Source organism: Bombus huntii, chromosome 7 (genome assembly GCF_024542735.1).
Source record: "Bombus huntii isolate Logan2020A chromosome 7, iyBomHunt1.1, whole genome shotgun sequence".
Taxonomy (NCBI): domain Eukaryota; kingdom Metazoa; phylum Arthropoda; class Insecta; order Hymenoptera; family Apidae; genus Bombus; species Bombus huntii.
In genome coordinates this window covers 7,498,178-7,512,432 of record NC_066244.1, presented here as the reverse complement: position 1 = coordinate 7,512,432, position 14,255 = coordinate 7,498,178, and the positions used below count along the sequence as shown (strand labels likewise).

The window sequence follows — 14,255 nt, the reverse complement described above, 5'->3', positions numbered from 1 at the left end:
GCGTAGATTTATTACCAGAACTTTCATTCCCTGAATCATTCCATGGTATATTTTCATCCTATTATTTTCAAACACGTGAATCGTCCCACACGTGGATAGCCGTACATACATATATGTACTTCAAACAATGCAACGATCAGTCGGACACAGATGCATCGATTCTTTCTCCCTTTGGTCGCGAAACGAAAGATTTCGTAGAAATCTGTCAGAGTTTTAAGGTGCATTCAAGTAACTCAAACGCGGTACTCGATTCGGAAGCATTTGTGCAAAGATCCCGAGCTGCGAATTTGATAAAGCTTCTCGAAAAGGAAGCGAGCGAATGACAGAGAGAATGTGAGAGAAAAAGAGAGAGAGAGAGAGAGTGAGTGTTCTAGTGATCGAATAGTTGGTGTTCTTTCAAAGAGGGTAAGCAGCTAGCAACGTCGAGGGAGTGTAAGTTCATCGAGACATCCAGCGGTATCCAGCACAATGTAGACGAGCTTCTGGTAGGCGTGCTCAAGCAGATTCGACTTCGTGAGAGCCGCGACAAGAAGCTGAAACGTCAGAGTAGCAAGAGGAAGATTCTGTCCAAGCTTCACGGTAGCAAGACTGCGCTCAGCCTAAATCTCGCCAGGGAGATATTGAACAAGATGTGCTTGAACGACAGCAAGAGTAAGAGCTGCGAGAACCTGCACGTGCTGTAAGAGGATATCGCGATCATTGACCGACGACGTTCGATATTTCGCTCTGTTCCCGATGAATCGCATGAGTGAGAATATAAAACTTCGTTGTAAACTTCATGAAGCTCAAACGTTTCCGTCGAGTAAAGGTTGCGGTTTGCTGGTATGTAATGTAAATTTCGAGAAAAAAAAAGCGGCGAAATATTGTTTCAAAGAGCGCGTACGTTAATGGAAAAGTTGTTCCAGCGTGATTGTGGTTTTTGGTTAAGAGGATTCCGTTAAAATCATATAAGCAAATGGGTTTTAGCGAGTTTACATTAGCAGGACGAATAAAACGGAGGATGGCGGAATGGTGCAGCGAAACGAGACGTTTCTCGCGTGTATCGATTTTTCGTCGTGTTTTTAGTCTCATAACGAATTCAGGCCTACGCATATCGCGTCCTAGAAAGCCAATAGATGGATAGAAAGCGCAAACAAGGAAACTTTCACCCTTCCTCAATCGTGCTCTCGAATAATATTTGCTCTACCCTTCTCTCGCCCGTCGGTGGTGACCGAAGTGTCGTTTACAATTGAAGAAAACTGGTTGTGGACCAAGCAACGAGTTTTGTACTCGAAACGAGTTTCAAACAGTACGCGAGTCAATTTGACGAGCTGTCAATTTCTCTTAATTTGCGATACGAACCGCTCATTCTTTAATTACATGTTCGGCGTAAGATCTCGAAATCGAAACCGAAGGATGGAGGATCGCAAAATTTATCGCGACACAAATGACAGCGCGGGTGAATTTGGCGGCTGCATGGTACGCGGCTCGATTATTTATTAGGATCTAATGGATAACACGTGTCCCTCGGCTCTAGTGTTGCAACTGGCTGTGTTCTACACCGGTGCTCGTTTATATATTGGGTGATTCCTTCCAAAACAATCGATACGCTCGCCCCTAAAGTTGGAGGAAAAGTACCGAGCCATAAAAACGACAGTTTTATGGCTGAAGGTGTTAAAAGAACTCCAAGGTTTATTACGCTTTCTCTATGTCATTGAGAAGTATCGATCGCGATTATTCCTATGGTTTCTAGTTATTCCGCCGTACTCTTGTTAATTATTCGATCAAACATTGTCACACGATTTCTATATATAAGTCGAAATTTCCTAGGGAACCATGTCGAACGTTTTACATAAATTACTCTGCATTCGATTGTTTGGTGGTAAAACGCTATCGCACTGTTTCTCTCGCGTGTAACGCACACACACGCGTACAGAAACGAAGAAAGAGAGAGAGAGAGAGTTTTCCGATAATTGCGGCTACGCGATATATCAGCTTCAATTAAACAACTTCCATTAATTGAGATAAAAACGGCTGATCATCGTTTACTTTCGGAACGAATTGTGTCAATGCGAAAGTTAGTCGTCGAATCGGCTCCAATCGTTCCTCGTCCGGTTCGATTTTCAGAGAGGATACGTTTGCCAAGCGAGCAAAAACGTTGTCGACGGCGTGTCATTAATTTATTAAATTAACCGGGCCAACGGAAGGTGTAAACGACGTTGCTTTTCGTCGTTGACGATCATTTCGTTTCTGATAAACGTGGAATTTCACTTTGAGGATCGGCGTCAGCCGATCAAAGCTCTCGGTTCGTTTCGTTGGACGCTGGTTTCGTCCAATTCGTGCGACGCTGGACGTCTCAACGCTTCTTATTATACGATATCGTGTAGAAATATAATGTAACGTTAATAGTTTAGCGATTATATATGGAATAAGATATTCCAGGAAAACTCTAGATTACTTTGAAGATCTTAATTCGAGAATTCTATTTCTGAATTCGTACCATTAATATAATAGGCAACTGTGACTAAAAAGAAAATTTACTAGAAAAATCTTTCTGAATAATTTTTAATTTGTCTTCCAAAGATAGGAAAGGCGCGCATACGATTTTCGTTTTGTTCGTTTCCCGCGAAACGGAGCTTCGGCCGCGAAAGCTGGTATCGCGTATTTCAGGGAAGTATTTATAGGATTGTCGAAGTGAAAAAAAAAAGAAAATAAAAAAAAAAAGAAAAGATTCAATCGAGTAGGGACGGCCTAAAAACGTACAAGACGGATGGAGAACGGTCTCCCCGTCGATATATTTGCATGTAGATTTATCATATTATTAATGTTGTTTTCGAAAAGGCCAGCTGATCACCGGTAACGATCGATCGTTACAGTGATTTCAGGATATTATGAATATCTGTAAATTGAAATAAGCGCTTCACATATCGAGCAGCGACTTCTATATGGTAGAAAACAATCGATTATACGTATTTTAATCGTAAACATTCACGTGTCCTGATTATCACAGTCTGACCTCTGTCTTAGATCATTGTCAATTCGTAAAGAGTTCGTTATATTTTCTCAAGCATCGTTCGTGAACGACAACAAAATCCGTTACAAATGTTGTTAATCGTCCTATAAAGTCGTGGATAACTCAGAGCTACGGATACCCCGAAAGGCTGGTCTATTTTTATATACACAAGCTCGTCCAATACGTTTTATTACGATCTGTCATCCACACGATCGACGTTTTTCTACTCTGTAAGAATGACTCTACATACACGAAAAACTCGTGCAGGGAGCGAACGTATCACTTTTTTCTTCCGTCTTTTTTCAGAAAATAGGCGTTAAATCCTTGGATGGCGCGGACAAAAGATTTAAGATTCCTATAGTTTACAGGATTTATTGTACATCTCGCGAAGAATCCCTGCACGTTTACACGACAATCATATTTTGTTATTTATCGTGTTGTATTCTATATCTGTGGTAGGATTTAGGCCTTAGATGTTTATGTCGAAATAAAAGCAATATACATAACCAGACTATATTTTTTAAATCTATCATTTAGGTTATTTAATTATCTTTTACGAAAAAGAAAGAAAATAATTTCAGAAAATAATAGTTCCTAAGAAAAGCCTTTTTTCCTAACAAGAGTTGCTTTTTTTTACGATAAAGTCCAAAGAGTTCACATGTATCACGGGAGATCAAATTCCAGCCACATGCACGTATTTGCATCCTATATTTTACCGGATGTGTCGATGACGCCATCTAACGCCAAGAGAGATAATTCAGTAGAGCCACCTCCAGTTCTCAATGGAACGGCGGACTGTGTTGTATCTTAGCAATATGGCTACGTGTCGAGTGTTCTTGTAGCGTGTTTGGGGCACGATCGTACTAAGTATTACCCGCGGGTTTAACAATCGTTTAATAAGACGGCATCGATCGACTTACTGATCATGAACGTGTCAACGACTAGCAAATGGGATTTGTCCCGGGAGGACATCAAAAGTGCGGCAAAGGATGAAAAGGTGAGTAGTCTGAGACAAGTTGGTTACTGTGGCTTCGTAGTACCGTAGGATAGAGGTCTATTGGCGGGAAATTTAAATTTGGATAATTTCAGGAGTTGCTATTGGAGCACGACAGCGATCCGGATGAAAATATGCTGTTCAAGTAAGTTTAATGTATCGAATGATTCTTTTCCCGTTTGGAATAATTGTTTTCGTATGTTCTAATGGATAATATTCGTATTTTAGTCAACCAAGTACGTCCGCAGAAACTAAAGTGGATGGGAAGATGGATAAGTAAGAATATCTTCCATTTTTGTAAATAAAATCCGATTTTCTTTTCTACTACACTTCAACTTAATCTCGGGCGATAGATAATCGTTTCAGAAATAAGAAACGATAGTTACAAAATGTTTAAGAATCGTATCGGTGATACCCGTTTATTTGGCTTCTAGTGTTAGGCTGCAAATTCAGGAAGTCACGGAGGTGATGCGGGAGAACGTTCAGAAGGTAATGGAGCGTGGAGAGAGGCTGGAGGATCTACAAGAAGTTAGCGATCGACTGAGTATGGTTGGAAACGAATTTAGAGCGGCAGCGAAGAAAGCTCAACAGAGGGCGTGGTTGCAGAACTTTAAAACAAGGATCGTTCTCGTCACTATCACGGTGACCGTCGTCGTCTGTATCATTGGTATGACGCACATTATCATTAGAAGATGCATGTTAAGCGCATGTTTTTGTTTATTGCATTTGAAATAGAAATGCTCGATCATATATTTTGTAAGACCATACGAACATCTTAATTCAAAGAGAGAAATAAATCAAAAGTGCAGTAAGATATTTTTGGTCTTGAAAAAATTAAATTTGTAAGTATTCGTGCTAAAAGTTGATATCTTATACTTGGCGTGATGTTAATTATCGTCTAAGAGCAATTTACTTTTTATCAATGTATAATTATGATCTTTCAACTCTGATTGCGCATTTCTAGTTTACTCATCGAACATCTGTGTTTATCTGTCGTGAACATAGTGCACCGCAGTATCATAGTTCATGCTGTTAGATTATGTTCTTCATCACCTATCGCATAAAAAAGTGTCCCTCTAAACACAGTTCACGTAGTCAGATCGACGCGTATCGTTTTCAGTTCTGGACATCATGGTGCTTTACCTGGTTCTCAGATAGCGAACACGGTGTAGCGAGCCCCGATCGTTCGATTCCAGGTATTCATCACTGTTTTCCACTTCTAATCTGTTTACACGCTTTCACTTTGACCTTTTTTTTCACCTTTCTTAACAGTTAGGTAGGTCGTTTATCAAAGTCGTTGAGAAATTTGTCGCATTATAATTAAACATAACAAGTTAAATGAGTTTTCTCTTGCATTCTTGGCACTATTCATCGCTCGTTCGATTGTGCACGCGTTTCATATCGCTTTGATGGTTGTTGAACAGTCGAACGTGTACGCATTATTGGCGTTTTATTTTTCAGTATCCATCGTCGTGAAATATTCGTAACCGAGGCACCTTCCGGATTGAAACACACTTTGCGAGCGTACGTTTATATTTGTACCTGTCTTTCATGGATGATCTACGTGTATTATTATCATAAGTTTATATAAATACATATATTGTTATTTTTAATCGATTCTCACGTCTTCGGAACCTTCGACTGTTCTACGTGTTCGCGTTCACGTTAGCAGAAATCATTTCGAAATTCGAACTATTTTGCTAGAAATTTGATTTCCATATAATATAACGCGTGTGTAGCCACAAAATACCAGTTCAAAACTGTGTATTTTGGCCTTATTAGTCCGTTAGAAAATATAATATCGTCGTTATTATAATCAAATTCACTCTCGTTACTTCTTGCCCTGTTCTTCTCACTCGTAAATTAATTCTGTGAATCATAATTCTAAATAAGTATGCGTTACCTTTTTCTGACTTACTAGAAAGGAATCACGATCAATTAGAATTATAATAAGAAGGAAGCTTGTTCGCGCGTTATCGCAAAACTTTCTTGCACAAGCGAACGCAGCTACGGCGTACGATCTCCCCTCTACGTTATACGTCACTGACTATCAATGACGAATACTCGCACATTTCGCGAGACGAGGCGAGTAAGTACGAGTGTACACATGTTGATGAACACAGTCGCATCGTGTGCACCGTACACCGTCGTCGAGCGGACGTTTAGTCGTGTTTTGGTCGCGGCATCGATCTCCTGTTCGCGTCGAGCGTACTCGTCATCGAACGTAAACCCAATCTACGGCAAATTCCTTCCTTTCTTTCTTCTTTTTCTCCTTTTTTCCTTTCTCCTTCCTCTCTAAAGTTCACGCGATTAAGGACGATCCATTGCGACCGAACGTGCGCCGACAGATCCAGGGACATGGGAGTGCACGAGTTGGTGATCGCGGTTTTGTCCGTATTTATCGGCGCTTATTTGTTCACGGGAAAACGACGACGCTTCATTTACTTGCTCTACAAAACCTTGCCTAGAGACGTGCTGTGAGTATTTGAAAAAGCTGAATTCAAGCTTCGTAAGTTTAAATGAGGATGGAAACGCGCAACAGTTACCATCGTGGCAACCTGTATTGTGTTTCTGTCGAAATATTTTTCGATGACATAATTATTTTCTCTTTCCGTCGGTTCAATGTTTACGCGTCGATTCTTTAAACAAACTGGCTAATTGCGTCACGCTAATTTGAACAGCAATATTATTAACAGAAGCACGGTCGATGTTCCATTCGATAAACGGCCTTCGAACGATATGTTTGACGTTTAGTGATATTGCGACAAGACCACGTGCTCGTGTTTATAATCGAGATTCGCGTGATTGCAGGAAAAAGGAAGCGCGACACCACGACTGTTGAAATAAATAACCGTGCACGATCCATTCGTGCGAATTCCTTAACAAAAGTGTGTTCTTAATCGTTTCTACCTACGCTTTTATAAATGCTTCTTCCTACGTAAACGTCTTCGATAAGGACACGCGCGTTTCATATACTTAGTACAGTGCGGATTCTTAGATAAATACCTTTAATCCTCGTGATTCATTTCAAACGACATCTGAATAGGTCACCAGGCTCGGAACTATGTATATGCATCAGGCTGTAATATACGCCAGGTTCTTTCTCCTAACTCATCTTTTACAATTAGATCACTTAAGAAATTTTACGATACTATTGAACGCGATCAAAGGTCCTGTATCCGAGCGAGATCACGCGTCCGGGCGTGGATTCTCTTGAATATAGAGGACCTTTGATCGCGTTCAATAGTATCTCACCCGGACGATAATCGCGTTCGTTGTACGAGCGATATTCTGAGTTTCGAGGAACACAAGGATCCGCTAAAATAAGTATATAGAAGTTTAAAATTTCGACGGAAGAACGAAGCTCTTCTTCCATGGACACGTTTCGTTCGAGACGCACGACAAAGGAATCGTATAAGACCCGGCCATTCGGCATTGATTTCCATCATGAGAATCGTTGATCACGAACCATCCTTGATTCACGAGCACTATCGCGAGAGTATTCTTCGTGCATGCGCGTAGTTGGCCACACGTTCATCTGCGGATGCATCCCGCGCATTGTGCTGCCGTGAACGACCATTGTAGGGCCAATATGGAGCGCATGGAATTTAAACAGCCGGCTGAATAACATTGTTTTGAAGCCGCGATTACGCTCGATGGCCCATCGTGTAAACGCCTCGAGTTTCGAGACTCGAGGGGATCTGGTTTCGACTGGATCGATCTTATTTTCTTTCCTCTTCGTTTCTGTACTTTGACGTGCACTTATTTTACGAGGATGTAAACAACCAAAGTTTCAAAACAATGTGGTCATTTTTTTTTTTTTATTAAGAAAGGAAAGGAGAAAGGATTCTGTTACGATTGCAGAAAGTAAATCTAAAATTAAAAAACCATTCAAATGCGTGTTCTATTTATATCTTGCTTTAAGATTGTGTAAGTATCCGAAATTTTTATAAGGTGTAATTTAATTTATCGATAGACGGATACATGATTTTCTATAGTGAAGTGTATGCTCGATCGATACACTGATTATACAACGTGCTCAAATGGCACGAGGTCAGCGTTTATTCATAATTATAGTATTAGTTACATATTAATTGATAGAATTCTACATCAAAAGTACTTTCGATGAACATATATAGTATACACTTCAATAATAAAAGAGGAACTTTGTCTACTTTCGTCAAGGAAGAATGGAAAATAATAATCCAGCGGCTGACAACTTGTAGTATGTAATCGAGTGTAGTATGTCATCAACTCGATGTTCACAAAAAGTCCCAATGAAAGAGTAACCTTTCGTATCTCTCTACGCACTTATACATTCTTGAAATAAAAATTACTTCAATTCCTTTTACTATCCTTCTACACTAATATTGCCAAAGTTCATCATAATAACTCGATGGCTGAAATCTATTTGTTGTGATAAAACTGACAGATGACTTGCAAATCTATTCACGTTGTTTCATTTCTTTTCACCTTTCTTTGTGGCTGATATTAAAATGAAGCATGAGACTTTGAGCTTGCCACGGAATCGGATCGAACCAACGCGACACGTCGTGTACAAACGATCGCAACAGGTTGTTGAAATATCAGTTACAGCGAGAACGATGGCGCATTGGCGTGTCGTTTACACTCGAGGGGCTATTGCACGCAGAAAATGCGTAATCGTGCAAACATCATTTGCAAAATTTTCTCGTCGAAAGATAAACAGGCCGAGCGGCACGGCCTTGTCCGCCAACGAGTGCTGGATGCCAGCGTTTACATTCCATTAAGCGCTGGTCTATCGCGACTCGAAGAGTAACCGTCTCATTTGCCCTGTGTCGGAGTGCTCTACCCGATGCAGTTTCCTACGAGACTACATCTATTTTTATATTATTTCCGATTCAATGAAAATTTTTTGTTAAAAAATATAAAAAATATAAATATAAAATATAAAAAAATTAAAAATGTAATTGTTGGCATTTTAGTGTTGAATAAAAATGGAGAGTTACGGAAAATTGTAAATTTGTGTACTTGTGTATGATATGATCCTTTGTATGCGTTACTGTGTCTTTAATAGAGAAGAACGAAATTTGGGACAAAGCAGCTTAGAACGAAATTTAACTTTGATGATTTCGTGTAAATAATTTGAACAACGTTTCAGTAAAACGGAGAATCGTGTACTCGAACGATATTCCGTACAAAAGTTTTAACCTGAATCTCGACGCCTCGACGATTCACAACGACTGTGATAGAACTAACAACATATCACGAACAGATTCTTCTTATTTGTCGACATTTTAACTTTATCGGTTAATTATCAATCTGCGCAACAATTACAAATAAAGATACACGGGAGAACAAATAATTTCGAAGAGACCGGGAAAGTTAGAGATAGTTATCGCCTATCTGCAACTCTAAAATGAATACTTGCTGTGTGATTAACACATAGCAACGAAACCGCGAACGATGCATCGTAGTCGAGGGTTATCCTCATACCTAGCACGCATAGCTCGCTTCGTTATTTTATTTGATTTCATTTAATCACCGTGGAAGCGCTGGAAGGGACTGACCGCTGGTGTCGTATGCTCACCGCGATACGAGAGCTTCGACAAAGGCGTAATCTTCCGGGGACGTAGCCTTTCTTGCGCTTTTCTCGCGTTTGAGACTTGGCGTTGATGCGATTTCGTATTTTTTAAAATATTCGTTCTATACTATTTACCTATTTATTTTTATTTTATTATTCTGTCGTACTTGTCCACTTTAAGCGCGACGATGAAATCAAAATAAAACTACTTTCTTCCAAGAACGAGTAGACCAAAGAAGATATACTTAATGAATTTTAGAGAAAAGGAAATTTCAATTCTTCCTTGATTTTTTGATTTGCAGAATGCCACGATTTCTCTTTGATAAAATAATAATTGGTCAGACGCGGTGAAAAGAATCGCGGAATGATCGCATTCGCGTGGACGCATGTAACGCGCGTGTCGAGTCGTGAAATTACTCAATTGATTCGGAAAGAGAAGGACGTATCGTTAGGGAAGAACGTGACGATGCGCGATAGAGACACGTATCACCGAGCCAGAAAACATGTAACCAACCATATTCATTGCCTGTACCCTAATTCCTTTCTAATCATTTCATTTGATCCCTTTGCGACTAACCTCTTTCCCATCGCAGAAATGTGTTGCGTAGGATCCGCAGAGTCGCCGTTAAAAATTGTCACCTATTTTAATCATACGCGACAATACATTCTTTATCGTCACATTTTCCTTGTTTCTTGCAATTAATCACCGATTTATATCGCTTTCTGATCAATATTCAATCTTTATTTCCGATTACTTTGTTTTCGATTTGGCAAAAGATGCGATAAATTTCGTAACGACGCTAGAAAATTGTTAGAAGCTAGCGAACAAAAATTAAAGTTAGCAATGAAAAAATGATTTTGTTTGGACAATAGGGGCGCATACAGGTTCGTTCGAGTGAACGTGTTGCTATGGTGGTGGGAGTGGCAAAACTTCACCGTGGCGAAATTATTCACGAGGCACGCCACTGCTAACCCCGACAAGATTGCATTCATCTTCGAGGACAAAGAATGGAGTTATCGGGAGGTGAGTTAAAATAATTACAGTCTGAAGAGCAACTCGTGATACTTCTGATTTGCGAACGCAGCTGGAAGAATACAGCAATCAATTGGGACGTTACTTCCATGGAAAATCCTTGTCTCGCGAAGATAGCGTTGGCTTGATCTTGGAAAGTCGGCCCGAGTACGTAGGTATCTGGTTGGGTCTGAGCAAAGCCGGCTTAGTGGGTGCCCTTCTTAACACAAACCTTCGGCAGGATGTTTTGGTGCATAGTATCAAGGCTGCTAATTGCAAGGCTGTCATCTTTGGATCAAATTTCAAAGATGGTAAATATCAAACTGTTGCTATAATTGAAAACAGCGAATAGTAATTTCTCGGAAAATCTTGAATACGCCACGTAATATAAATATATACTTTTCTGTCTTTTTAATAATTCAGAAGTAAGACACAGGATGAATACCAAGTCAAACAGACATAAGTTAATTTCGCGTTTCTTATTCATTTGTGTAATAGCATCTGAAACTGAGATTAATATGTCTTCTTTTTAGCTATTAACGAAATCAGGGAGAGAATTCCGAACGTGGCACTGTATCAGTGGTCAGAATTGCCCGATACCCCGTGTTTGGAAGGAGCAATCGATCTGAACCCGGAAATCAGCAACGTCGACTCCAGCCCCTTGGATACCGTGGCTCTTGGTACCCCTAGAGACAAATTGATTTATATATACACATCTGGCACCACCGGCATGCCGAAAGCTGCCGTTATTACCAATTTAAGGTATAACATCTTTATTTTCCTTCTCGATTAATACTTCAGCGGTTTGAGCATGAGTGGCTATTGTTAGTAAAGAGCTGACTTACGAGAATCTTTTATCTTGAAAGCTACTTCAGAGGAAACTTACATTTACCAGTTTGCAAGAAATGATTAGCATTCGAATACAAAAGTTCTTGGTATCTCGATAACATTAAAATTTTCTTGTGATTGTTGTTGGAATACTTGTACGATGCTATTTTCTTAGAAAAAAATGCGAAAGACCAGGCAATGTTCCTTTCGTCAAACACTGTTCGAGGATGTCACACGAGCATAGCTATCTGTGTTGCAACGGATCGTTACGTGGTCATGGACGATCAGTCATCGTTTCAGGTACATGCTAATGTCGTGCGGCGTGAATTCTATGCTGAACCTACGACCGACCGATCGAATTTACAATTCTTTACCACTCTATCACACGGCTGGAGGACTAATTGGAGTAGGTCAAGCATTACTGAGAGGAATCACGGTTGTTCTCCGCAGACGCTTCAGCGCCTCCAAATTCTGGTCGGATTGCGTTCATTATGAATGCACGGTAAAGTTATTCTTGCGTTATTATTATTTTGCGTTTTCTTAAATTTACTATGAACATCAATTTAAATCTTGTGGAAGATAAAGTTTGTTTCATCTTCTTATCCTATGAGTTTCTTGTTGCCTTGAAAAGTTGAAAATTAGCAGAGAATGAGTTCAATATATATATTTCCTGTAACCATAAGGGGACGTAATTCGTTGCATGAGAGAATACTTTGGTTATAGATAGCCCAATACATCGGCGAGATCTGTCGGTATCTGCTCACCGCGCCATCAGCTTCGTGTGACACCACGCACAAAGTTCGATTAATGTTTGGAAACGGTCTCAGACCTCAGATTTGGAAGCCTTTCGTGGAGAGATTCGGCGTGAAGCAAATAGGCGAATTTTACGGTGCCACCGAAGGGAATTCGAATCTTGGTAATTCACGCTCACTCGATACTTTACTTTTTGGTCGGTTCTGATTATAAATTACTTTCTTTCTGAATTATTTTCAGTGAACATCGATAACAAGATTGGCGCAGTGGGATTCGTGCCACTCTGCGCTGGTTCCTTGTATCCTGTAGCGTTATTGAGAGTTGACGAAGAAACTGGAGAACCTTTGAGGGAACCAGACGGCCTGTGTATACGTTGCAAACCTGGTTAATAACATATTTCTCTGTTAAAAATTGGAAACTCTAACTGTACATGTTTTCAATGTCCCATTCCTTTAACAAATTTTCTCACCTTTGTTAGGAGAGTCAGGTATTTTCGTGGGTAAAATCAATCCAAAGAGGGTGTTAAATGACTTCTCTGGATACGTAGATAGGAAAGCGTCGGAACAAAAAATTCTTCGCGATGTTTTTCGAAAAGGAGACCGAGTCTTCAATTCTGGTCAGTGAAATAAATCAATAAAGAATATTGAAAGATATATCAAGGTGTTTAAGAAAGATATTATAATTTAACTATATTGTTTGTACAGGTGATATTTTGCTTATGGATGAATTTGGATACTTCTACTTTAAGGATAGGACTGGTGACACGTTTAGGCAAGACTTCTTAGTATAATTATGCAGATTTACATTTCATGATTTGGAACCTATTTCCAATCTTTATAATTGTTACTATAGGTGGCACGGTGAAAATGTCGCCACTTCTGAGGTAGAGGCTGTCGTCAGCAACTTGATAGGTTTAAAGGACGCAGCTGTATATGGAGTCGAGGTAATTGCCGATAAAAATTGATTGTTTTTTACCCAGAGTAGATTTAAAATGTTGCGTGATTAACAGGTACCTGGAACCGAAGGAAAAGCTGGAATGGCTGCCGTTTACGATCCAGAAAACACTTTGAACATCAAAGAAATGGCAGAAGGTTTAAAAAAATCTTTGCCATCGTACGCCAGACCTCTTTTCGTTCGGGTCTTATCAGAATTACCGATGACTGGCAAGTATTCTAATTCTAACCGATTTATTTATTATCTTAGTTTTTGTATTTACTATTTTAATTATTAACATTTAAATGATAACAGTTTTTATTTTACTAGGCACGTTTAAGTTGAAGAAAAAGGATCTTCAAGAGGACGGATTCAATATTAAAAAGGTAATGTTTTAATTTTTATGTTTAATATTTTATAATATATTATTCTTACAATTTTACTTATACAGGTTTCAGATCCAATTTATTTCCTTGACAACTCTGGTGTCTATGTGAAGCTGACGGAAGAAATTTATAACAATATACTCGATGGGAAGATTCGATTGTGAATCCTTGAGAAAACTCAATGAAAGTATAAACAATCTCAATTTTGTATAATTTCTATTTATTGATGAGAGAAAGAGTCTATAAGATAGATTTATCTTTTGTTCACACAAGTATCCGCAACTATTCCGAACATCTCATCGCAAAGTTAGTTCGAAAAGATATTATATTTATGGATATTTCTATATCTATTTTATTCTACGATCCTTGTCATCTCAAAGCTCTGTGATTCAGAATTGTAGGAACAGACCAAACAAATAGATTTAGTGCGTATATATAAATGAAAAATATTCCCGAAAGAAACTCATGTCCTGAAAATTGTGGATTGTTAATTCTTAATCGGCTAGATGTATTTTTATCTATTATATAGAATTGTTGTTAGAGAAGTAAGACTTTTAAGTTATTTTATAAAAAGCTGGTGGAGGAATCGAGCACAAAGCGACTGCAACTCTGTAAAGTAATGTGTGTAAAATGAAACACCGCGTCATAGTTTAATAAATTGTCCCCTTGTTGAGGAAAATCAATTCGAGCTGAACTTTGTCCCCTGGAGGTGCCTTACTTTACGCCCACCCGCAGTATTGTCTCTAATAGAAGCAGAAATCGTTGGTGCGCAGTCTCGACCGGAGTACAGTGAC

The 14,255-nt window shown here is 39.3% G+C and overlaps 3 protein-coding genes across 7 annotated transcripts in view; all 3 read left to right on the top strand.

Annotated features, from left to right (window-relative positions):
* LOC126867724 (uncharacterized) overlaps positions 1-3,503 on the top strand; it is a 42,249-nt gene extending 38,746 nt beyond the window's left edge. For all 3 annotated transcript variants that reach the window (XM_050622555.1, XM_050622556.1, XM_050622554.1), the window contains one exon: positions 403-3,503. In XM_050622555.1, the coding sequence (XP_050478512.1) occupies positions 403-683 (281 nt within the window). In that variant the 3' untranslated portion in view covers positions 684-3,503. The remainder of the gene's footprint in view (positions 1-402) is intronic.
* Positions 3,504-3,765: 262 nt separating this feature from the next.
* LOC126867734 (vesicle-associated membrane protein 4-like) lies at positions 3,766-8,931 on the top strand. 3 transcript variants are annotated; one of them, XM_050622576.1, is made up of 6 exons: positions 3,770-3,989; positions 4,082-4,131; positions 4,215-4,262; positions 4,421-4,653; positions 5,107-5,182; positions 5,448-5,599. In XM_050622576.1, exons 1-5 carry the CDS (start codon positions 3,918-3,920, stop codon positions 5,142-5,144), a joined length of 441 nt encoding a protein of 146 aa, XP_050478533.1. In that variant the 5' UTR covers positions 3,770-3,917; the 3' UTR covers positions 5,145-5,182; positions 5,448-5,599. The 3 variants fall into 3 exon arrangements, with proteins under 3 accessions (XP_050478532.1, XP_050478533.1, XP_050478534.1); XM_050622575.1 differs by lacking the exons at positions 5,107-5,182; positions 5,448-5,599 and adding an exon at positions 8,577-8,931 and having other exon boundaries at positions 3,766-3,989; XM_050622577.1 differs by lacking the exon at positions 5,107-5,182.
* On the top strand, positions 6,061-14,144 carry LOC126867726 (long-chain fatty acid transport protein 4). Its single transcript, XM_050622557.1, has 13 exons — positions 6,061-6,463; positions 10,423-10,573; positions 10,635-10,872; positions 11,095-11,323; positions 11,690-11,891; positions 12,113-12,305; positions 12,383-12,526; positions 12,621-12,758; positions 12,847-12,913; positions 12,995-13,085; positions 13,152-13,305; positions 13,391-13,461; positions 13,527-14,144. Exons 1-13 carry the CDS (start codon positions 6,345-6,347, stop codon positions 13,623-13,625), a joined length of 1,896 nt encoding a protein of 631 aa, XP_050478514.1. The 5' UTR covers positions 6,061-6,344; the 3' UTR covers positions 13,626-14,144.
* The last annotated feature ends 111 nt before the right edge of the window (positions 14,145-14,255 follow it).

What these genes read in the sequence shown, in the direction of transcription:
- LOC126867726 (XM_050622557.1), top strand. Translation starts at nt 6,345, where the DNA reads ATGGGAGTGCACGAGTTGGTGATCGCGGTTTTGTCCGTATTTATCGGC. An exon ending in AAGAATGGAGTTATCGGGAG is followed by an intron (nt 10,574 to 10,634) that starts GTGAGTTAAAAT and finishes TTGCGAACGCAG; the next exon opens with CTGGAAGAATACAGCAATCA. An exon ending in TGGATCAAATTTCAAAGATG is followed by an intron (nt 10,873 to 11,094) that starts GTAAATATCAAA and finishes TCTTCTTTTTAG; the next exon opens with CTATTAACGAAATCAGGGAG.
- LOC126867734 (XM_050622575.1), top strand. Translation starts at nt 3,918, where the DNA reads ATGAACGTGTCAACGACTAGCAAATGGGATTTGTCCCGGGAGGACATC. An exon ending in GTGCGGCAAAGGATGAAAAG is followed by an intron (nt 3,990 to 4,081) that starts GTGAGTAGTCTG and finishes GGATAATTTCAG; the next exon opens with GAGTTGCTATTGGAGCACGA. An exon ending in GATGAAAATATGCTGTTCAA is followed by an intron (nt 4,132 to 4,214) that starts GTAAGTTTAATG and finishes TTCGTATTTTAG; the next exon opens with TCAACCAAGTACGTCCGCAG.